This window comes from Hypanus sabinus, chromosome 13 (genome assembly GCF_030144855.1).
Source record: "Hypanus sabinus isolate sHypSab1 chromosome 13, sHypSab1.hap1, whole genome shotgun sequence".
Lineage (NCBI taxonomy): Eukaryota > Metazoa > Chordata > Chondrichthyes > Myliobatiformes > Dasyatidae > Hypanus > Hypanus sabinus.
In genome coordinates, this window is record NC_082718.1 from 101402677 (window position 1) to 101426874 (window position 24198).

A 24198-nucleotide genomic window follows, 5' to 3' on the forward strand; every position below is an offset into this window, starting at 1 on the left:
GCAGCATTGTGAGGCATGGCTTCAGTAGCCGTGTCACTGCTCTGCTACAAACAGGGTCCCAACTGCATCACAACCCACTAATGATATCTTTAAAGGGATTGTCTGAACTTGAGATACAAATTCAGCTCCTTTAACATGGAGCAGGTTATGTTTCCTATGCTAATAAAATAATAGAGCCATTAACACAAGTTTAATTCTGTTACTGTCAGATCTCTCTCTCTCTCTCTCTCTCTCACACACACACACACACACACACACACACACACACACACACACAACACACACACACACACACACACACACACACACACACACACACACACACACACACACACACACTCTAATATTAGCCCTAATAACTCCAAGTATCAAGTATATTTCATTTACTTCTGACCAAAAAAATACAGTAATCAACACACAAGCCATTCTTCAGTTCTCTTTTTTTTCCCTGCACCTTCAAAATGAAAAGTCTACTTTATGGTTTGCATTTAATAGGTACGAAATTTAGCATTACCCTACAGATTAAATTGTGAATATATTGTAAGATTTTTGAATCTTCCTAAAGTCATTATCTACCATTTATTGTTTTACAGACACCGAGGAATTATTTACATCTATGACTTTTCAGTCAATAAATCTGCTCCAGTGATACCAATCTGTCGTTCATCATATGATGAAGATGTTGGTTACAACTACAATATCACACTTTCAATGCCCTATGACCAAATAAAATGAATGTGTGTCACCTTATGTATATACTGGTCCTATTAGAATCATACAGTAATTCTGAAAGTAAGTGTGCATCTAACTTGCATTTCATTATGCAAGGATATGTTGATTGACCAGAAGACAAAGGACACTGGAGAGACAAATGAACGGAGAAAGAACTCTAGCCTTGAAATTCACAAAGGGCATTTTCTGGTTTCCTGTCGAACTGCAAAGAAAATGACAGAAGTGACCATTTTTAACGATTTTTTTGGAATTTCTTCCTGCCTGTCTCAAATGGACCCCTTGGTTTATGGTAGAGGTCCTTGGCATAAAAAAGATTAGGAACCTCTACTCAAATCATTTTATGAAAGACCTCGTCTTTACTTACCAGTGTTATTATTTTATTTGCTGTTCCCTTTTGTCATTTGTTTCACACGGTAATTTGGATATTCGAACAATGTTGAGGTGGAGAGGGGCGGTTTCACAAACTTAATTTGCATAAATCACAGGTTGGTGTATTTATGGATTAAGAAGTGCAAATAATGTAAGAAAATCTGAAGCTCTATAACTGTTTTCAAGAAACAGCAATATGTATTATATTTGATTTTTTAATAAATTTCCAACAATGAGATTGACTCTTAGATTAGGTCTCCTAGAAATCAAATCCTGTCAGCAGTAACCTAGGGTGCCAACCTAACATATTTTCAGTTTCCAGATTTTTCAATTTGAACATTTGTTAGTATGATCAAAAATGCTAAGAGGCAAGCTGCTTTCTGCCCTAACTTTACCAAGAAAGATCCTTGGATGGTAATAGAGTGTTGGGACTGTGGCTGATTTATTTTTTTAATTCACTAGCAGGATCAAGCAGTTATTGACAAGGCCAACAATGTTCATATATTCAAAGATACAAAGTACATTTATTGTCAAAGTGTGAATACAGTATACAACCCTGAGATATGTCTTCTTCACAGACAGCCATGAAACAAAAAAAAGCATCAATCCCCCATGTGCAAAAAAAACACATAAACGTCAACAAAAAAATTATCAAAAAACATAGAATATAAAACACAAAATTGTAAGATTACAGGCATAATTGAGTTCAGGTCGGTGTTCATTATCTACATACCACCCTGATTCAAATTCGCCCAAAATATCAACAGAAGAAAGAGCGACCAGAAACACATCATAAGGTGCACTACAGTCTAACCCACAAACTGCAGACCCAGAACGTCCCAATTGCCATCACTGCCTCCTACAACCATTCAGTAAATAAAGTGAAGGTACGTATTCCCAGGTGATGATGTTGTTAGTAGTAAGTTCTTAGCTTTGGACCAGATGTTTCTGAAGGAACGGCAATATTTCCCTTCCAGAATGTACTGTTATATGGCTGAAGACTGAGATGGTATTCCAATACATCACAGTCCTCACCCTCCTTGGTAAAAGAGGTTGCAGAATTAGGACTGATGTCAGAGAAACAATGCTGGATATTTGCTGTGCAAGAGTATACACACTGCAGTCTCTATGCTCGGTGGTGGAAGGAATTAATAAAGTGGCAGTCAGTTAAACTGTTCTGCATATGACTGCACAGTAGCATAGTGGTTCATGCAATCACTTTACAGCACCTGTGATCATCAATCAGGGTTAGATTCGCACTACAGTCTGTAGGGAATTTGTACATTCTCTAAGTGACTGTGTGGGTTTAGTCTGTGTGCTCCTGTTTACTCCCACATTCAAAGACATAAAGTTAAGATTAGGATTAGTGTTGGCACCGGAAGTACAGTTTCTGGCAGGCTGCCACACTACATTCTCAGACTGATTTGGTCATTGATGCAAAATATCGCATTTCACTGTACTGTATGCTTTGACGAACATGTAACAAATAAAGCCAATCTTTAATCTGTTCTTTAAGGCTTAAACATCAAGAGATGTTAGAGTTGCAAGAATCCAGGGAAGTGGAAATCATCCCATTACATTCCTGACACAAGCCTTTAGATTAGGGGCTCCTAAACTTTTTTTATGACTTGGACCACTACCATGAACTGAGGGGTTGATGGGCCCCAAGTTGGGAAGTCCCACGTTAGATGGCAGAAAGACTTTGGGGAGGAGGCGGTCAGATACTAGCCACCAACCTACTCTGTAACATAATTTATTTACGTGGATAGTCACTGGTCACCCCTACTCATCCTACGGAAGTAGCTGATCATTGGCTCAGCTTATACTACAGCAATCAGGAACTTGTGCACCAGTGTTCTGAAAGCCAAAATGACAGACATCCAGCAACTACATGTATTTTCCTTTGAGTTCCATATGGGTCCAGTCAGAGGGAAGTTATTCTCTTAATTTCAAAATTCAAAGTAAGTTTATTATCAAAGTACATATATGTTACCATATACAACCCTAAGATTCATTTTCTTGTGGGCATACTCAATAAGGTCTTAATAGAATAATAACCATAATAGAATCAATGAAAGACCACACCAACTTTGGCATTCAAAGAGTGTGCAAAAGAAAACAAACAAATAAGCAATAAATATTGAGAACATGAGATGAAGAGTCCTTGAAAGTGAGTCCATAGGTTGTGGTAACATAACAGTGAAGTTGCCCTTTGGTTCAAGAGCCTGATTGTTGAGGGCTAACAACTGTTCCTGAATCTGGTGGTGTGAGACCCGAGCCTCCGGTACCTTCTTCCTGATGGCCCCATTCAGCCTGAATTTCCTTGGTGCTGTGTTGCATTGTTGTCAAACGTCGTCGGTTCTTCATCTGACAGCCTGCTCTTTTGTACACATTTACATGCAGTCGTCCTGGCAGAGAACCACAAACACATTATCCATGAGTAAGTGCCCATTGTAAGCAAATCTGAAGATGTTCCCATAGAAACAATATACCCAGGCAATTTTCAACATTGTCAGATTAATACCAGTAGTATAACTGCATCATTGCTGCCAAGACTTCTAAGACCTTGAGACCTACAGGATCACAAGATAACACAAGATTTGAGCATATTAAAGTTAATTTTAGCCCCATCCTAAGTCAAGTTAACAAGCCCCACCTTGTGATCAGAGCTAGGATCTGTATAACCGTAATGCCTGTGGGCTATATAATATTTTACTGTATAATGAACCTTTGAAATAGCTCCATAATTAGGTTCTTGTGGCTATTTGGATCTTTTTGAGGCCTTCGGTGCCAAACTTCCTGACAGTTGAGAAAATGTGGGCCATTTTTTTTAAAAATATGGATCCCTCAATGTAATTCAAAGATTCAAAGTACATTTACTATCAGAGAATATATAAATTATACAACCTTGAGATTTTTCTGCTTACAGGCAGCCTCTTCTGGTTTAAGATGGCGCTACCGAAGGGGTGCGACAGCTTACTGGTGGTTCGGAGGTAAAAAAAAACTCGATTGAAAATATTACTAATATAATTTTGAATGGAAGTTTCTGTGAATTTACTATTGAGAGGCACTTAAACCAAGTAGCTTAGGAATTGGATATCATGTTACTCCCCTTGAAACCCCTTTGCTCTGCAAGGTGCCAGCTTTGAGTATTTTATTTGAATAAAAGACAAATCATAAATTAGACTAGTTTATCCATTGGGTCCCAATATGCCAAATAAATTATGGAACATTTTCAGTTTTATTCATTTCCAGATTTGTATGTTGAAAACTTTCCCATCCCTTTTGAAACTCCCCCCTTCATATCTCTACAACTTAAAATGTATTTCAATCACATTCTTCTCAGTACCAATGGCAGATCATTGACCCAAGATATTAACTCTTGTCATTTTCTCTTCAACCTTTGCCTGATCTCGGTTTAGTTTGTATTTTGGTACTGTAGCTCATTTCTGATATGTTCTGTAGATATGAAGAAGCAAATCACTCAGCAAGGAATTCCCAGATACTAATCTCCCTCAGCTATTTAGTGGGTTCAGTTGAGTTCCTTGTTAATGATATACATTTGAGTGTTTAATTTACGAATGAATGTGAAGTATAAGCAGTGCGATAGTCGTGTTGGAGATAACCTTGTGGTATGTGTGTGTGTGTGAGAGAGAGAAAGAGAGATAAACTATAACAAGTAACAAATTTGCTACAGATAGAATAATGTAAATAATATTGAAAATGTGAGGATCTAAGTTGGGAATTGCAGATTATCTGAAATAATTCAGCTCCATATTCAGTGCAGAAGATTGTAATGTACTTTGTTGAAAGAAGTGTTGATGTTCCTCGAGCTTGCATTGGACAGAATTGGAACAGTTCAGGGGACAGAAGCTAGATCAGAAATGGATGTTGATGGTTACGATCGTATTTGCAGAATTGTTTAAATTTGAGAAAAGTCAACATTTTAGTGAACAAATCTTGCAAAAAATAAATAGTATTTTTATAATCATTGTTTTATCAATCTTTGATATGTAGCAGGACTGAGTAGAATTGTTAGTTAACAGACAAACCAGTCAAACCTGATATCAAATGTTTTCTCTACGTTATAAAAGGGCTTTAAAAACAAACATTAGCTATCTAATGGACCATGAATTATCCCATTATTGAAATAATGATTAATTGGCAACAGATTACATCAACAAGGTATCTCAACTCTGATTTATGTGAGTGTGGTTTTTACAATTCCCATAAAATGAAGCAAGCATCTCCATTTGTTTAATAAAAACATATCAGATTACACAGCTGCTGAGTTGTTACTATTCATCTTGTAACTGCTTAGAAAAATATGCTTCCAGCACAAATCTCCCTCATCCTAAACGTACATCTATTAAAATACTAATGCAATACCCAGTGTTTTATTCAGCACAATGCAGGAATCCTACCAGATTAACTCACAAACCATGGACCTTCTGCAGAACCTGTCTATACAGGGTTCAAGAAAAAGCCAAGTGCTGCATGAGAGAGAAAATGGAAGTTGTCTTTGACACAGTGCAAAGAATAAGCTGAAGATGGTTGAGCCTGATGTCAGTGCTGAATACAGTAGAGCACCAAGCTTAGCTCCAGATAGGAAACCTAACCAGGGTTCCTCCAAGCTCATGTGATGAAGGATAGAGTAGAAGCAATATGAAGAGGTGTGGACATAAAATATCATCAGAATGGCCACAAATTTGGTTTTCTTTTAGAGTGAAAGAAAAGTACAGCACAGAAACAGGCCCTTTGGCACATCTAGTTTTTTTTTAATTTATTCATTTACGGGAAGTTGATGTCGCCAGTTAAGCCAGCATTTATTGCCCAGTCCTAGTCCATGCCAAACCATTTAAACTGTCTACTTTCAACCTCAATCTGTACCAGGATGATAACCTTCACTAACCCCACCATCCACGTACCTATCCAAACTTCTCTGAAACATTGAAATCAACCACTTCCATTGGCAGCTTGTCCCACGTTCCCAGAGTGAAGAAGCTTCCCCTCATGTTCCCTTTAAACTCTTTACCTTTCACCCTTAACTCGACCTCTAGTGATCCAGCCTCAGTGGGAAAAGCCTGCTTGTATTTCCCCTATCTATACCCCTCATAATTGAATTGTATTTACTTTATTTCTTACATCCTTCATATACATGGAGTAAAAATCTTTATGTCTCTGTCTAAATGTGCAATGTGCAATTTATAGTAATTTGTAATAAATATTATGTACAACAGAACAGTCAATAGAAATATGATTGTATCAGCATGAATTAATCAGTCTGATGGCCTGGTGGAAGAAGCTGTCCCGGAGTCTGTTGGTCCTGTCTTTTATGCCGTAGTACTGTTTTCAGCAGCTGGAACAGTTTGTGGTTGGGGTGACTCACGTTCCAATGATCATTCGGGCCCTTTTTACACACCCATCTCTGTAAATGTCCTGAATAGTGGGAAGTTCACATCTACAGATGTGATAGCTGTCCGTACCACTTTCTGGAGTATAATTTTGTATACCTCTATCAAATCTCCTCTCAATCTTCAACATTCCAAGGAATAAAGTCCTAACCTATTCAATTTTTCCCTGTAACTCAGGAATTCCAGTCTCAACAGCAGCCTTATAAATTTTCTCTGTACACTTTCAACTTATTTACATCTTTCCTGTAGCTAGGTGACCAAAAGTGCACAGAATTCTCCAAATTAGGTTTCACTAATGTCTTATACAACTTCAACATAACATCCCACCTCCTGTACTCAATACTTTGATTTATGAAGGCCAATATGCCAAAAAGCTTCTATGACCCTATCTCCCTGTGACACCACTTTCAATGAATTATGGATCTGTATTCTCTACAGCCCTGTTCAGTGCCCTGCCATTCATTGTGTGAAACCTACCCTGAATGGTCATACTGAAGCGCAACACCTCACACTTGTCTGCATTAAATTCCATCTATCATTTTCAGCCCATCTTTCCAGCTGGTCCAGATCCAGCTACAAGCTCTGATAGTGTTCCTCACTGTCCACTACACTCCCCATCTTGGTGTCATCCACAAGTTTGCTGATTCAGTTAACCACATTATCATCCAGATCACTGATATAGATGACAAATGAAAAAACAGACCTATCACTGATCCCAAAAGCACTTCACTAGTCAGAGGCCTCCAGTCAGAGAGGTGACTATCTATTACCACTCTGGCTTCTCTCACGAAGGCAATGTCTAATCCAATTTATTACCTCATCTTGAATGCTGAGTGACTGAACCTACTTGACCAACCTCCTGTGTGGGACCTTGTCAAATGCCTTGCTAAAGTCCATGTAGACAACATTCCACTGCCTTCATCAACTTTCATGATGACTTCCTTGAAAACCTCCATAAGATTGGTTAGATATGACTTACTACACACGAAGCCATGTTTACTATCCCTAATCAGTCCATGTCTATTGAAGTACTGATATAGCCAGTCCCTTAGAATACCTTCCAATAACTTTCCCACTACTGATCTCAGGCTCACCAGTCTATAGTTTCCTGGTTTATTTTTAGAGCCTTTCTTAAACAGCGGAACAATGTTAGCTATCCTCCAATCTCTAGACCCTCATCTGTCGCTAAGGATGATTTAAATATCTCTGCTCGGGCCCCTGCAATTTCTGCACTTGCCTCACACAGGGTTCAAGGGAACACCTTGTCAGGCCCCAGAAATTTATCCACCTTAATTCATCTCAGGATAGAAAACACCTCCTCCTCTGTAATCTGCACAGAGTTCATGAAGTCGATACTGCTTTGCCTCATTTCTGTAGACTTTGTGTATGTCTCCTGAGTAAATACAGATCCTGATTAAAAAAATCCATTCAAGATCTCCTCCATCTCTCTTGGCTCAACACATGGATTATCATTCTGATCTTCTGGAGGCCCAGTTTGTCCCTTGCAGTCCTTTTGCTCTTAACATATCTGTAGAATCCCTTAAGATTCTCCTTCACCTTGTCTTCTCGGGCAACATCACGCCTTCTTTTAGCCCTCCTGATTTAATTCTTAAGTGTTCTGTTGCATTTCTTATGCTCCATAAACACCTCATTTGTTCCCACCTGGTATGTACCTTTTTTTACTTAACCAGGGCCTCAATATCTCTTGAAAACCAAGTGTTCACTAAATCTGTTATCTTTACCTTTTACTCTACCAGGTACGTACAAGCTTTGTAATCTCAAACTTTCACTTTTGAAGGCCTCCTACTTGCTAAGTGTGCCAGAAAACAGCCTGTGGATCCACACTTGCCAGATCCTTTCTGATACCTTCAAAATTACAGTTCAGGTGCAAATTGTCTCTACTGTTCAGGTCCCACCTTTCTTGGAAGAGAGCCCAATGATGTAAAAAATCTGATGCCCACCCTCCTACAGCAGCTCCTTAGCCATGTCTTAAACAGTAAAATCTTAGTTCGGGCCTCATTTACACATGGCACAGGTAGTCAAACAGTTTTCTTTAGAAAATCTCATGGGCCATTTCATACACAACGTTATAGGGGAAACAGGACTCATCTGGACATTTGACAAATATTTAAAGTTGTCAAAATTAAGCAATTTTAACTTAATGAGCAGAAGTGTATAAAGAATTTTATGAAGCAGTCAAAATTTAGTACTACTTAAATTCAACATTTTAAGCGCTAAATTCCCACTTATTGGCCATTTATATAGCACAATGTAAATTAATGGATAACTCAAATCTTTATAAGCACAAACAAACACACTTTATGACTGCAATTAAAGGCTGGCTAATTCTAGTTGATGCTGCAGTACCAATATTGTGCACATTGTATTTCAAGGTTTTCAAGATCACAATCCAAGATAAAATCGGTAAGAATAATAAGTGCCAGAAATAGCACAAAATCGTCATTCAACTTGAAAAACAAAACAATATAAGTCATAAACCAAACAAATAAAATGAAAAAAAAATTGAATCTAACCTGTAATCTAATATTTTAATTTCATAAGTATAAGATTACATTGCTTTTCTTACTACTCATAACTTCATCATAGTCACCTTTGTAAATTTATCCACTGGTATTAATCCTATGGGATTTAGTGGCTGGTTTAAATTTACAACTATTTTTCATACAGCCACCAATCAGCAAGTCTTCAGTATTTTAAATAAACAATTTGTTTGCATTATTTTCAAATAGTCTTGATTTTACCTGTATTTAGCGATCTAGCAACAATTTCCTGAAAGATTACAAAGAATATTTGAATGGTATTCAAAAAATCCCTGAAAATTGCTTGAAATAAATAGTTTCTGCCACTAGGTGACAGTGCAGTAACATCCATGTTAAGATCAAATGAAACATGCCTAATACCAAAGCACCGCTCAGTGGCAGAAAATGTAGATGTCAATACTTCCATGACTACTACACTATTGTAGAAGGGGGTCATAAGATATAGGAGCAGAATTAAGCCATTTTGCACATCAAGTCTGCTCCACCATTTCATCACAACTGATCCATTTTCCCCTCAGCCCCAATCTCTTTCCCTCTCCTCGTATCCCTTCATGCCCTGACTAACCAAGAATCTATCAACCTCTGCCTGAAATATACCCAGTAACTTGGCCTCCATAGCTACCTGTGGCAATGAATTCCACCCTCTGGCTGAAGAAGTCTCTCCTCCTCGCCATTCTTAATGGATATTCTGAGGCTGTGCCCTCCGGTCCTAGACTCCCCGACCATCAGAAACTTCCCTTCCACATCCACTCTGTCAAAGCGTTTCAAAGCTTTTGAAGGGATCCTCGTTCTGAATTCCAGTAAATAAAGACACAGAGCTGTCAAACACTTCTCATATGATAAGCCTTTCTAACACAGAATCATTTTCCTGAACTTCCTTTGAACCCCCTCCAATGCTTGTACATCTTCTCTTAAATAAGACACCAAAAACTGCTCACAGTACTCCAAGTGAGACCTCATCTGTACCTTATAAAGCCTCAACATTATATCCTTGCTTTTATACTTTAGTCCTCTTGAAATGAATGCTAACGTTGCATTTGCCTTCCTCACCACCAACTCAACCTGCAAAGTAACCTTTAGGAAATCCTACACAAGGGCTTCCGAGACCGGTTACACCTCATATTTATGGATTTCCTCTCCTCTATGCTATTATTTTTTCTATCAGAGGGCATGACCATACACTTCCCAAAACTGTATTCCATCTGCCTCTTCTTTGCACATACAGGTGTCCCCCGTTTTTCAAACGTTCACTTTACGACAGCTCGCTGTTACGAAAGACCTACCTTAATACCTGTTTTCGCTAACCAAAGAGGATTTTTGCTTTTACGAAAAAAAGACACCCGGTTTTATATGTGTGTTTACCCCAAGAAAGACTACAATGACCGTGAAACCTCGTGCGGGCAGTTGTTTGCGCATGCGTGTATGTGCATACATATGCATGTATGTGCTGATTTCTTTTCTCCAAATCGAATTTGACGCACTGTCTTCCCGATTTTGATAAGTGAGACTGCACCGTACATACAATATTTCTACTTTATCTTGGGTGTATATTTATTATGTCATTCCTGCATTTACTATATGTTAGTGTTAATTTAGGTTTTATGTGTTATTTGGTTTGATTTGGTAGGTTATTTTTTGGGTCTGGGAACTCTCAAAAATTTTTCCCATATAAATTAATGGTAATTGCTTCTTCACTTTACGACATTTCAGTTTACAAACAGTTTCATAGCAACACTCTACCTTTGGATTGCGGGGGAAACCTGTCCTCCTAATCTGTCTTAGTACTTCTGCAGCCTCTCTGCTTCCTCAACACTACCTACCCCTCCGCCTATATTTGTATCGTCCACAAACTTGGCCTCAAAGCCATCAACTTCATCATCAAACTCATTGACATATAATGTGAAAAGAAGCAATTCCAACACAGACTCCTGTGGAACATCACTAGTCACCAGCAGCCAACCAGGCCTATAATTTCCTTTCTTCTGCTTCCCTCCCTTCTTGAAGATTGGAGTGACATTTTCAATTTTCATGATTTTTGAAAGATCATTACTAATGCTTCGTCAATCACTTCAGCCACCTCTTTCAGAACCATCTGGACCAAGTGATTTATCTACCTTTAGTCCTCTCAGTTTCCCAAGAACTTTCTCCCTAGTAATGGCAACTTCACACATATCTGCCTACTGACACTCTCGAACATTTAGCATACTGCTAGTGTATTCCACAGTGAAGACTGATGCCAAATACTTACTCAGTTTATCCATCATTTCCTTGTTCCCCCCCCCCCCACATTACTACCTTTTTGGCATCATTTTCCAGCGGTCTGATACCTACCTCACCATTCTTTATATATTTGAAAGTTTTTGTATCATCTTTAATATTATTGGGGTGCTTACCTTTTTGTTCCATCTTTGCCTTCTTTATGAATTTTTTGCAGCCTTCTGTACATTTTTAAAGGCTTCCCAATCCCCACCTTCCCATTTAGTTTTGCTCTGTTATATGCCTCTGGCTTTTATGTTGGTGTTACCTTCTGTTGCCAGCCATGGATGTGTCATCCTGCCTTAGAATACTACTTCTTCTTTGGGATGTAACTATCCTGCACCTTCCAACTTGCTCCCAAAAATTCCAGCCATTGTTGTTCTGCCCTCATCCCTGCTAGTGTTCCCTGCCAATTAATTTCGGCCAGCTCCTCTCTCATGCCTCTGTAATCACCTTTACTCCACTCTCATATTGATACATTTGCCTTTTGCTTCTCTTTCTCAAATTGTGGGGTAAATTCTCTCATATTCTGATCACTAGCCCCTAAGGGTTCCTTTACCTTAAGCTCTCTAATCAATTCTGGTTCATTGCACAACACTTAATCCAGAATATTAGATCCCCTAGTGGGCTCAACCACGAGCTGCTCTAAAAAGCTATCTCACAGGCATTCCACAAATTACCCATCTTGGGATCCAGCACCAACCTGATTTTCCCTATCCACCTGCCTATTGAAATCCCCCATGGCTATCCTAACCTTGCTTTTTTTGACATGTGTTTTCTATCCCCCGTTGTAATTTGTAAACCATATCTTTACTACTATTTGGAGCCTGTAACTCCCATCAAGGCCTTTTTACCCTTGCAGTTTCTTACCTCTCCCCACAATGATTCTGTACCTTCCAGTCCTATGTCACCTCTTTCTAATGATTTTATTTCACTTTTTATCAACTGAGCCACCTCACCCCCTCAGCCTACCTGCCTGTCCTTACAATACAATATGTATCCTTGGATTTAAAGCTCCCTGCCACAATTCAGTGATGCCCACAACATCATGCATGCCAATCTGTAACTGTGCTACAAGTTCACCTACCTTATCCCTACATTGTGTGCAGTCTAATATAACACCTTTAGTCCTGTATTCATTACCTTTTTCAATTTTGTCTCCCTTTTACATTGCAATTCATCCCATTCACTGCAATCTTGGCCTATCATCAGCCTCTTCTTGCGAGTAGTCTCACTACACATTGTCTCTGTCTGTAAACCAACTACCCCATCATCTGCCTGATTTCTCTGGTTCCCAATCTCCTGTCAAATTAGCTCAAACCCTCCCTAACAGATCTAGAAATCTTGCCTGTAAGGACTTTGGTCCTCCTCGGGTTCAGGTGTAACCTGTCCCTTTTGTACAGGATGTACCTTCCCTAGAAGAGATCCCAATGATCCACTTCCTTATTTTTATTCACCCTTTCTAATGAATCCTGTTCACTGATTGGGTGCAGTCCAATTCCGAATATTGCTGCAAAATGCTGCTATTTTCAAACTACAGCCATGGAGCTAAATGAAATTGCTGCTTCTGCTCGTGCTCCCCCTCACTGATTGGGCGCAGACCAACTCGTCATGTGCAAGAGTGGGAAATGCTACATGTTAAGCTTAGAGAGCATCTGAGACACTACATTATTGTAACTTCAATCTGAATGGGGTGATTATGTTATGAAGTTCCATTTTAAAAAATCACTGTAAGTCTCTGTGCAATCTGTATTAGAAATGAACAACACAGGGACGGGTTGTTAGGCCCATGATGTCATGCAAACTATGATGCAAATTTAAGCTAATTCCATTTGCCAAGACGGTCTATATCACAACATCATTTGCATATTCATTTCTACGTGTCTCTTAAATGTTGCTGTCATATTTGCCACTGCCTCTCCTGCAAGTCTGTTCCAGACACCTATCCTGTGTTAAAAAAAAAGTTATTTTAACTTTACCCCTCTCACCTTAAACTCATGCCCTCTAATATTTAACATTTCCACTCTGGAAAAGACATTTTCCACCTCATTGTGCCCCTCATAATTTTATATAATATGATATAGATCTTTATGGATTGTTTAACCTCTCTTCATAGTTTATACTTTGCAAAATAGGCAATACCTTGGTGAACTTCTGCACCCTCTCCAAAGCCTCCACATCCTTCCTGTAATGCAGCAATGAGAAACCCACACAATAATCCAAATGTGTGAAAGAAACAGGCCACCCCGACACATTTCATAGTCAGGGACTGTGCCCAATTACCATCAACACATAACCTATAGCACCAGAGGTCCCAACATACTAGCCCACTGTTATACTAAGATAAGGAATGCCTACTGTCCTCTGCCCAGACATTTTGGTAAAGCAAAACACTTAGATGTTCTTCTCCTCTCTGCTTTGAGTCAGCGGACTGGGCCACGTTCAAGAACTCATCTGAATGAACACACCATGGTTGTCACAGACTTCATTAAAACACTTGTAAATGAGTGTGCCCCAACAAAATCATTCAATGTCTTCCCCAATCAGAAGCCCTGGATGAACCATGAGACCCACAATCTGCTGAGGGCCAGATCATTCAAGTCTAGTGTCCAAGAAAGTTACAAGAGGTCCAGGTATGATCTCCAGAAAGCCATCTCATGAGTTAAAATGACAGTTCTGGACTAAACGAATCAATGGCTCACTCATGGCAGGGCTTGAATATTATCACCTCCTATAAAGTGAAATCAAGTGACATAGGCAACAGAAGGGTTTCACTTCCAGATGAGCTCAATGCTTTCTATGCTTGCTTTGACAGTCAAACATGGAGAACCACCACAAACGCCCATGGTTCTGATGATCCTGTGGTTTCAATCTCTGAGGCTGACATGGAAGCAGCCTTCAGGAGATGAGCCCCTGAAAAGCAAATGGCACAGGTGGGGTACCCGGCTAAGTACTAAATACCTATGCTGATCCAACTGGCTGGAGTGTTCACTCAGATCTTTAACCTCTCGCTTCAGCAGTCTGAGGTACCCAGGTCTCTTAAGCAGGCTTCAATTATGTTGGTGCCTAAGAAGAATGTGCTAACCTGCCTCAAGGACTATCTTTCAGTAGCACTTACATCCACAGTGATGAAGTCTTTTGAGAGGTTGAAGATGAAAAGCATCAATTCCTGCCTGACAAGTGACTTAGATCTGCTCCAATTTGTCTATCAGAGCAACAGGTCCACAGCAGATGCCATCTCATTGGCTCTTCCCTCAACCCTGGAACATCTGAACTCTAAAGGTGTATACCACCAGGATGCTTTTTATCGACTACAGCTCAGCATTCAATACCATCATCCCCTCAAAACTAATCAATAAGCTCTAAGACCTTGGCCAAAAATACCTCCTTGTGCAATTGGATCCTCAATTTCTTCACTCACTGACCCCAATCAGTTCAGATTGGCAAAAACATCTGCTCAATGATCTCCATCAGCACAGGTGCAACACAAGGCTGTTTCTTAGCCCACTGCTCAATTAGCTTTATACTTATGACTGTGTGACCAAGCACAGCTTCAATGCCATATTCAGGTTTGTTGGTGACACATCTGGCATTGGTCAAATCAAAGACGGTGACAAGTCAGTAAATAGGAGGATAATTGAAATCTGGCAAAACAACAACCTGTTACTCAATATCAGCAAGACCAAGGAGCTGATGATTATTGACTTCAGGAAGAGGAAACCAGAGTCCTATGTCCTCATTGGCGGATCAGATATGGAGAGGGTCAACAACTTTGAATTCTGTGGTCCCAGGCATGTACTTGCAATTACAGTGAAAGCACAGCAGCCTTCCACTTCCTTAAGAGTTCGCGAAAATTTGACATGACACCCAAAACTTTGACAAACTTCCATCAATATGTAATAGAGAGTATATTCACTGGCTGTATCACAGCCTGGTATGGAAACAGCAGTGCCCTTGAATGGAAAATTCTACAGGAAGTAGTGGAAATGGCCCAGTCCATCAAGGTTAAAACCCTCCCCATAATTGAGAATATCTACACAAAACATTGTCACAGGAAAGCAGCATCCATTATCAGGGACCCCCACCACCCAGGGCATGCTCTCTTCTTTCCGCTGCCATCAGGAAGAAGGTACAGCTACCTCAGGACTCACACCAGGAGATTCAGTAACAGTTACTATCCCTTACCATAAGCTCTTGAACCAAAAGGGATAACTTCACTCAACTTCATTTGTCCCATCATTGGAATTGATTTATATAGATTTCTATAGATTCATAGATAATGAATCTCAGGGTTGTATGGTGACATATATGTACTTTGATAATAAATTTACTTTGAACTTAGAATGGGACTTACCAAAGTTTTACACAGTTGTATCAAAACTTGTCAATTTTATAATCAATGTTCCAATAAAGACATAACATGTTGAATGACTCCTTTACTACCTAACCTGTGCATTGCCACTTTTGGAAATATTATCCAGTCATAGACAAACACTTACAATGAACAAGAAGCTCCATTATCATGACTGATATTTACTGCTTCACATTAGTTAGTGCTTGTTAGTAATGATGTTTTAAAATCTGCTATTGAGGTACCTTATTATTGTTAATTCCTCTGAGCTCCTTTCTTTAAATCTAATTCTAAGGGCCGCAACTTCGTTGTCTTTTACTTTATTAGTCTTGTTTAATTTTGTAGTTCCATTGTTTGTATTGGATTCTTAAGTTTGCTGATGGTGTGTGATGTTTGTAAAATTGTATTTCCTAGACAATGGCTGTTCTATTAAGCAAAGTGGCAGGCTTACTAGCTAGAGCAAAAGCAGCAGAAGCTGAAAATCAAAACAATAAACAGAAAATACTGAACGAATTCAGCAGGTTGCACAGCATGAATAGGGAGACAGCCAAGATCAATAGTTCAGATGAAGGTACTTAACCAGATCTGAAGAGAAAATGAAAAGAAATATATATTTTTACTCATATAGTTGGAAAGGTTGAGAGAACAGGAGGAATATGAGGGAGTGATTTCAGATGACAAGGTAAAAACTAGCAATTGGTTAAATTGTAGAACTTAAACATGATACATTGAATTAAGGGTTCAGCCACATCTGTGCAAAAAAAGGGATTTATCTGAAATTTTTAGACTCAATATTTACAATCTTAGAATGGCTTGATGAATCTGAGAAACCTAAATCAAAGCACAGGAGTGGTGTGTCTTAAAAGGGAATTAAAGGAAGGAGGATGTTTGGATGCAAATTGTTCCTTTTTCTTTTTAAAAAAAAACTACTGTGTAATGATGTCAAAAATGAAAACATAATTTGATCATTAGTCTTTCAAGTCTGCTTAGTAACACAAATGTCAATCCTTTTCAGCAAATATAGGTATGAATATCCAGAAATTATTTCAGCTGATGCGGATGAAACATTTCATTAGTAATGAAGTCCAGAAATTGAAGTCTTTGAAGAGTAGTTGATGACACTAAGTGCCCAAAAGTGGCCTACCACAATAGTCAGCAATGTTAAGGATTATTACTTTAAAGCCACATATCCCAATCGCTTGACTTGACATGCATATTATCCTTTAGAATTAGAAATCTGATCCATTTGCATAAAACAGCTGTGAAACTGGCTTGTCTTATCCACTCTGCTGTGAAGCAAATCAGTTTTTTATTACAGCAGATAGTAGTCAGCCTTTCATATGCAAGTGGCAACCAACTAAGATCAAATCAGGTATAACATGTCTTGTAGCGCTTGTTAATAGAATTTATATGGAAGCAGGTGTTGTGCTTTTTATATAAATTAGTTTATTAATTTTATTTAGTTTACAAAGCAATGCAGTGTGGAGTAGTCCCTTCTGACCCCTTCAAGCCATGCTTCAACCCCACAACCCCAATTGACCCTAATCTAATCACAGGACAATTTACAATGACTAATTAACCTACTTGCTCTGCCTTTGGACTGTGGGAGGAAACCAGAGAATCTGGGGACAGCCCCACATTCTATGAGAGGATGTACAGAGGCAACTTACCCAAAGGCTCCGGGATTGAGCTCTGACCTCTGGAAAACCCCGAGATGTAATAGCTACACTACCATGACGCCAACCATTACACCACCAAGGTGAGCCCAATCAAATCAAATTATGCTTCTGATTAATGTTAATGTTCTGGTTGTTTAGTTATTTGAATGAAAAAATATCAACCACCTGGTTCTATTCAAATCTTGTACTTTAATCTTAAAATTACATATCATGTGTCCTCACTGGTCCATGAATTCCTAGTTTGAAGCAGAGCCAGTTAAGTGAGACTGAACTCTGGAGAAGGTAGTATGACCAGAATCAGACGAAATGTGCATTCACAGCAGCTTGGTACAGAGAACTGGGGATTTTAAGGACATGCAAATTGGATGAATAAGAATTGAAAGGTCAGTTAGGATGAAGAGGTTGGAAACAGTTTACTACAATCTGAGGCAAGAGGTATGAGGATGAAGTGAAGTCTGAATGAGAATTTTGTCCTAGGATTTGAAACTGGCATTGTGGAATGGAGGCTGTTTAAACCTGATTGGCAGGTAGTTCAGTGGCTGGGAGAGGACCAGCTCTATTTTTCTCTCCAACCTCTTTCCTTCCTCCATCTGCCTATAACCCTCCTCACTTTGATCCATGGCCCAGTCCATCACAGGGAAGGCTCTTAGCACCCTTGAGTACATCTACATGAAGCCCTGTCACAGCACCCATCATCAACTACCTCCACCATCCAGGCCAAGTCCTCTTCTCACTGCTGCCAACAGGAAGGATGTACAGGAGCCTCAGGACCAACACTACCAAGTTCAGGAACAGTTAGTACCCTTCAACCATCAGGTTCTTGAACCAGAGGGGATCAGTTCACTCACCCCAGAACTGAACTGTTCCCACAACCTATGGACTCACTTTCAAATACTCTTCATCTCATGTTCACAATATTTATTGTTTATTTATTATTATTATTATTATTATTATTATTATTTCTTTTTTTCTTTTGTATTTGCACAGTTTGTTGTCTTTTGCACATTGGTTGACTGTCCATCCTGTCATGCGTGGTCTTTTATTGATTCTATTGTGTTTCTTGTATTAACTGCAAATGCCAGCAAGAAAATGAATCTCAGGGTTGTATATGGTGACATATCTGTACTTTGATAATAAATTTACTTTGAGCTTTGAACCTATTGCTTGCCAGCTTTGAGAGCAATAGACACTGAGAAACATAGCGAAGCAGGTCCAACAGCCGAACTCAGGACAACCCTGGTGGCCACAGAGTTACTCCTTTTTGCCCATATTTCCCTCTAAACCCCTCCTAGCTGTGTACTTATTCAAATATCTTTGGACTATTGATATTGTACTTCATTCTTAAATCTTTCATATTCCACTTTAAATTTATGGCCCCTAGTTTTTAAACTCCCCTTCCCTGGGGGAAAAAGACTGTGTTCACCTTGTCTACGCCCCTTCCTCCACACCTTCCCTGTAGGGGCCAGGTTTTTACGTCTGTCTGCGTTGTATTTTGTGTTGCGAGTTTATTGTGGGTAATTTGTCACGTGAGTTCGGGCGTGGTCGAAGCGAAGCGTCCAGTTACGTATTCATGCTTTGTCTTTAGTCAATGTTAGTCTTGTCAGGGGAACTATACATTTTGTTGACCGTTTAATTACGCAAAGATTGCTAACGCTTAAGTACGTTTGAATACTCTTAGACTGCTTATTTCGTAATATCGCTAGTTTTAGTTTCGTTAGTTTTTTTTAATCGTTGCAAGAATTGATCGGCTTTGTTGGTTTCTTAATAAAGGATCGAACGTGCTTTCTTCGGTTTAGAACTTTGTTATTCTTGAAGCGCGTCGCACAGTGTCTCTGAGCGGCGTTGGTTTGTTTTAAGTAACCGCTGTATTCCCCTCACCTTTCCAAAATGGCTTTCTCACTTTTTCTAGTCCAGAAGAAATATCAACTGCCCGTTTTCTTCACAGATGCCGCCTGATTTGCTGGATTCCTCCAGCACTTTGTTGCTAGCAGTCGTGGCTGAACATGTTCCCACCACCGCGTGTCCTGCCATCGATCCCAAATTTGTGATAGGGCTTGCACTTCCTGGCCCGTTCGACAGTTGCACGCTTTGTGTCCAACTTGGCAACAAGTAAAATATCCTTTATTCCAGAGCCAACTATACATGTATGGGGTAGTAGGATCCAGCCACACTTGTTGGGCAACTCTTAATGGTGGCTACATCCACTTGTAGCGTTTTAACAGTGCCTGGTGCCCCATTCACCCGTTCAGTCCTGATGAGGGGTCTCAGCCGGGAACGTCGACTGTACTCTTTCATAGATGCTGCCTGGCCTGCCGAGTTCCTCCAGCGTTTTGTTTGAGTCACCCAACACCCATGTCACGGACCTTCATTGTCACTTGGTGTAACAATGCGTAAGGTTTAAATTTCCCGTCATCTTTCTAAATCTTTTAAGTTTCTCTCTTCCCTACCCCTCCTAACTGAAACTGTAATCTGCCACTACCCTGCAGTCCACCTGAACTCCTTCAATTTCTTTGCTTCTGACCTCTTGTTCAGAAGTGGCAGGTGGAGTTCAACCCAGATGAGTGTGAGGTGGTTCATTTTGGTAGGTCAAATATGATGGCAGAATATGGCATTAATTACAAGACTCTTGGCAGTGTGGAGGATCGGAGGGATCTTGAGGTCCGAGTCTCTAGGACACTCAGAGCTGCTAGGCAGGTTGACTCTGTGGTTAAAAAAGCATAGGGTGCATTGGTCTTAATCAACCGTGGGATTGAGTTTAAGAGCCGAGAGGTAAAGTTGCAACTTCCTCTGACCCTGGTCAGACCCACTTGGAGTGTTGTGCTGAGTTCTGGTCATCTCACTACTGGAAAGATGTGGAAACCATAGAAAGGATGCAGAGAAGATGTACAAGGATGTTGCCTGGATTGGGGAGCGTGCCTTTTGAAAACAGGTTGAGTGAACTCGGCCTTTTGTCCCTGAAGCGACGGAGGATGAGAGGTGACCTCATAGAGGTGTATAAGATAATAAGAGACGTTGATCGTGTGGATAGTCAGAGGCTTTTCTCCAGGGCTGAAATGGCTAGCATGAAAGGGCATAGTTTTAAGCTGCTTGGAAGCAGGGACAGAGGAGATGTCAGGGGAAAGTTTTTTTTACGCAGAGAGCGGTGAGTGCGTGGAATGGGCTGCCGGCAACAGTGGTGGAAGCGGAAACGATAGGGTCTTTTAAAAGACTCCTGGATGGCGACATGGAGCTCAGAAAAGTAGAGGGCTATGGGTAAAGTCTAGGTAGTTCTAAGTAGGGATATGTTCGGCACAGCTTTGTGGGACGAAGGGCTGCATTGTGCTGTAGGTTTTCTATGTTGTTATGTTTAATTTTGCACTCGTGCCGTCAACTGCTTTAGCTTTAAGTTCTGAATTTACCTCAGCAAACCTGAACCTTCTCCCCCTCCTCTCCACCTTAAAAATCAAGCCCTTTGGCCAAGAGTTGTATATTAATACACAAATTATTTAATCCTCATAACAGGATAGTGAACTTTAAACTATGAGTGGCTGAGGGATAATAAATAAAACTCCCTGGAAGGCTGGGGGCTTCGTAAAAATTAATTATTCAGTCCCGCTTCTGTGCCTTTTCTAAGTAGTCACCCGAATCTTTTTTTTTTGGTTTCCAACCCAAACCTGCGAATGGAGGTGAGGCGGCCGCCCTGTCCTGGAGTTCGGGCAGAGCGCCCTCACACCGGGCTGAGCTCACCTGTGCTGGGAGAGGACAGGTGAGGCGAGCCGAGATGCGCCTGCGCGCACACGCGACCAGGAAGTGCTATGGCGTTCGGTGGTGGGCTGCTCGCCGGCCGCCGCACAATGGGTCGCGTTAAACCTTGGCTCGCCGCTCTTTTTGGCCTAACTCTGTGCACTTTGGTTGAGGCAGGTAGGGAGAACGTGTTCGATCGGGCACCCGAAGATTTTTGTAGGAAATGGTGTGTGGCTCGGATCCTACTCCGAGATAAGTTGAGGCTCGACGTGTTTATATGGGTTGTTTTCCAAATTCTCTCCCAACTCCAAGTTATAATTTCTACGTCTTTCGCTTGTTAATATTTTAATTTGCAGCAGCCGCTATCGGTAATGAATATTATTTGATGGGAGTATTGTTGTGGGTATTATTTTCTAATTCTGCGTCTTTTAATCGAGATATTATGTGTGTGTGTGTAGAAGGACTTAATTTCCTCAATCTCCAGCCAGTGAATATAATCGCGATGCTTCTTTTGAATTGTATTTCGAGTGAAACATTTCATTTGTTTTGGTTAAAAATTCAGCAATCTCTACTGATATAGCAGCCATTCTAACGTTAATTAATACCTGCAGTGTGCCTCTGGCTCTTGCACTCTTGGGAGTCTATTACAGTTGCAATACGTTCACCAGATTTTTTTTTGATGTAACTGGTGCATTGATTTAAAATTAGACCTGTACCTGCCATGTCAGGGGACATTTGGAAGCATGTGGCTGGTCAGGCAGTACCCTTAGAGGGAAAGTTAATTTTTCAGGTCGCAGCTTTCCAGTGGAATCAAGATGCAATAGGCTACACTAGATTGCAGATGGTGGAATCTGGGTCAGCAAACAATTTGATGGGGGTCTCAGTGGGTCAAACAGCATTTGTTGGAAAAAAAAGTGATTTCCTCCCCAAATGCTTTTTTTCCCCTCTCCCCTAGAAGCTGCTTGATTTGCTCCAGCAGATAGTTTGATAATCTGATGAAACCTCTTACTGAAACCTCATCCTTCCTTTCTCTCCACACAGCTGCTCCAGAAATTGCAACATTTTCTGAATATTATCTTGTTTCCAGCATCTGGAATTGCTTTTGCTTATCAATGATCAGAAGATAGATTCACCCATCTGGGAAGAGTTTCAGTATAGCATCCAGGTGTATGGCAAACTGCTTCTGTAGAAAACTTTGCCAAGAGCAATCATTGTGATAGGACCATGATTGCCCACGTCATACAGCATGACACCTGATCAAGATAGCATCCAGACTTTAAATGTTTTCACTTTCTCCACTAAAGACAGATGTTGCCTTTTTGAACACAGGAGTTTCTGAATGCCGCTCAGACTGCTGCCTGTTTGAACGCAGAAATAGCTTCCTGAAGTCTTTAAAGATGTAGATTGGCTTTAATTGTCATGTGTACATGGAAACAGACAGTGAAATGTGGCGTTACGACAAGCACCAGCACAGTAGGCAGCCACCAACTCAACAAGTGGCGCATACCATCTTTCTGACAACAACTTGGCATGGCTACAAATGACTAACCCAGAAATGTATCTCTTTGGAATGTGGCAGAGATCCCACATATTCATGGGGAGGACACAAACAGTGGCAGGAATTGAAGCCCAATCTTCCAATCACTGGCACTGTAAAGCATGAATGTTAACTGCTATATCACCATGCCATTATCTCAAAAGATAACTTTGTTATTGGTGTACACATGATTTTAGTTCATTTGCTTAATTTAAAGAAGTGCTCTAGATTAATCGTTTCTGCTTAGTCTAAATACAGATAGCTTGCGCTGCTGGTAATTCTTGAGACCCTCTGTGTTCTGCTGTCAAGCTTTTACTTCCGGTGATGAGGATTGGTTGCAATATACAAAGAGCTGCTTTTTAATCTCTGTAACACCCTTGAAGCAAGAAACAAAAGTTAACATTTTGGATCAATAGGCTCACCAAAACTCAGTTGTGTCCTACTGGTTGGTTTTGAACACCATCACCTTCTGTTGATTTCTGTACTGCAATTAGTTGGGTATGGTTCATTCAGAGGTTTAGATTGTTCCTGGGTGTCCATCAACATTATCTGTTGAATTGGACGTGGATCTGTTGCTGTTTAAGACTTTGTTATCTCTGAATATGCTGACACACCAGTCAGACCGGAAGGATTTGGAGAGTACAGCATGGCCTGAACTATGGACGTGAGTAAGGCAAAGGGAAGAAGTGTGTGTCTTGCAGTCAATTCTTGTTGGTGCTGCGACGTGGCGGTTGAACTTGTGTTCCCCCGGTTAACGATCAAATGTAAAACATTTGATCTTATGGCCACACTGACCATCAGACACCCATGTTACACTAACATTCTGTTTACCATATTCAACTTTGTGGGCTGAATCAAAGGTGGTGATGAATCAGCATATAGGAGGGAGATTGAAAATTTGCCTGAGTGGTGTCACAACAACATCCTCTCACTTGTTGTAGTTTGTCACTTTATATTGGCAGACCGAGCTGGACAGTACCAACAACACCTCATGAGGAGGAACACGGAGGACCTTTTACGCAGGAATGCAGGAGCAAGTCACACCTTGAATGAATCTTTCTTGACGTGGTGGTCCATCCCGAAATCCAGCACTATTCCTCCATCAGGATTCCAGTTGACTGCACCATCACAATAATCCTCAACTAATTCAAAATTCAAGCTCAAAATAAACTTCTTGTCTATGTGTATATGAATATCACTATATACAACCCTAAGATTAGTCTTCTTGCGGGCATACTCAGTAAATCCCCAGGAATATATTAGAATCAATGAAAGACCATGCCCAACAGGACAGACAAACGACCAATGTGCAAAAGATAGCAAACTCTGCAAATACAAATAGAGGGAAAAAAGCAATAAATATCGAGGACGTCAGATGAAAAGTCCTTAAAATTGAGTCCTTTGGTTGGGGGAACAGTTCAGTGGGGCAATTGAAATTGAGTGAAGTTATCCCCTTTGGTTCAAGAGCTTGATGGTTGAAGGGTAATAACTGTTCCTGAACCTGGTGGTGTGGGTCCTGCGGCTCCTGTATCTCCTTCTTGATGGCAGCTGTGAGAAAGGAACACCATCTGGGTGG

General features: G+C 40.3%; 2 protein-coding genes across 3 annotated transcripts in view; both read left to right on the forward strand.

Annotated features, from left to right (window-relative positions):
- Window positions 1–1337, forward strand: part of fbxw8 (F-box and WD repeat domain containing 8) — a 148381-nt gene extending 147044 nt beyond the window's left edge. For both annotated transcript variants that reach the window (XM_059988303.1, XM_059988302.1), the window contains one exon: window positions 594–1337. In XM_059988303.1, the coding sequence (XP_059844286.1) occupies window positions 594–735 (142 nt within the window). In that variant the 3' untranslated portion in view covers window positions 736–1337. The remainder of the gene's footprint in view (window positions 1–593) is intronic.
- A 19800-nt stretch (window positions 1338–21137) lies between these two features.
- The window catches only part of vsig10 (V-set and immunoglobulin domain containing 10), a 28086-nt gene continuing 25025 nt past the window's right edge, over window positions 21138–24198 (forward strand). The window contains exon 1 of the mRNA XM_059988306.1: window positions 21138–21262. Within this exon, the coding sequence (XP_059844289.1) occupies window positions 21157–21262 (106 nt within the window). The 5' untranslated portion in view covers window positions 21138–21156. The remainder of the gene's footprint in view (window positions 21263–24198) is intronic.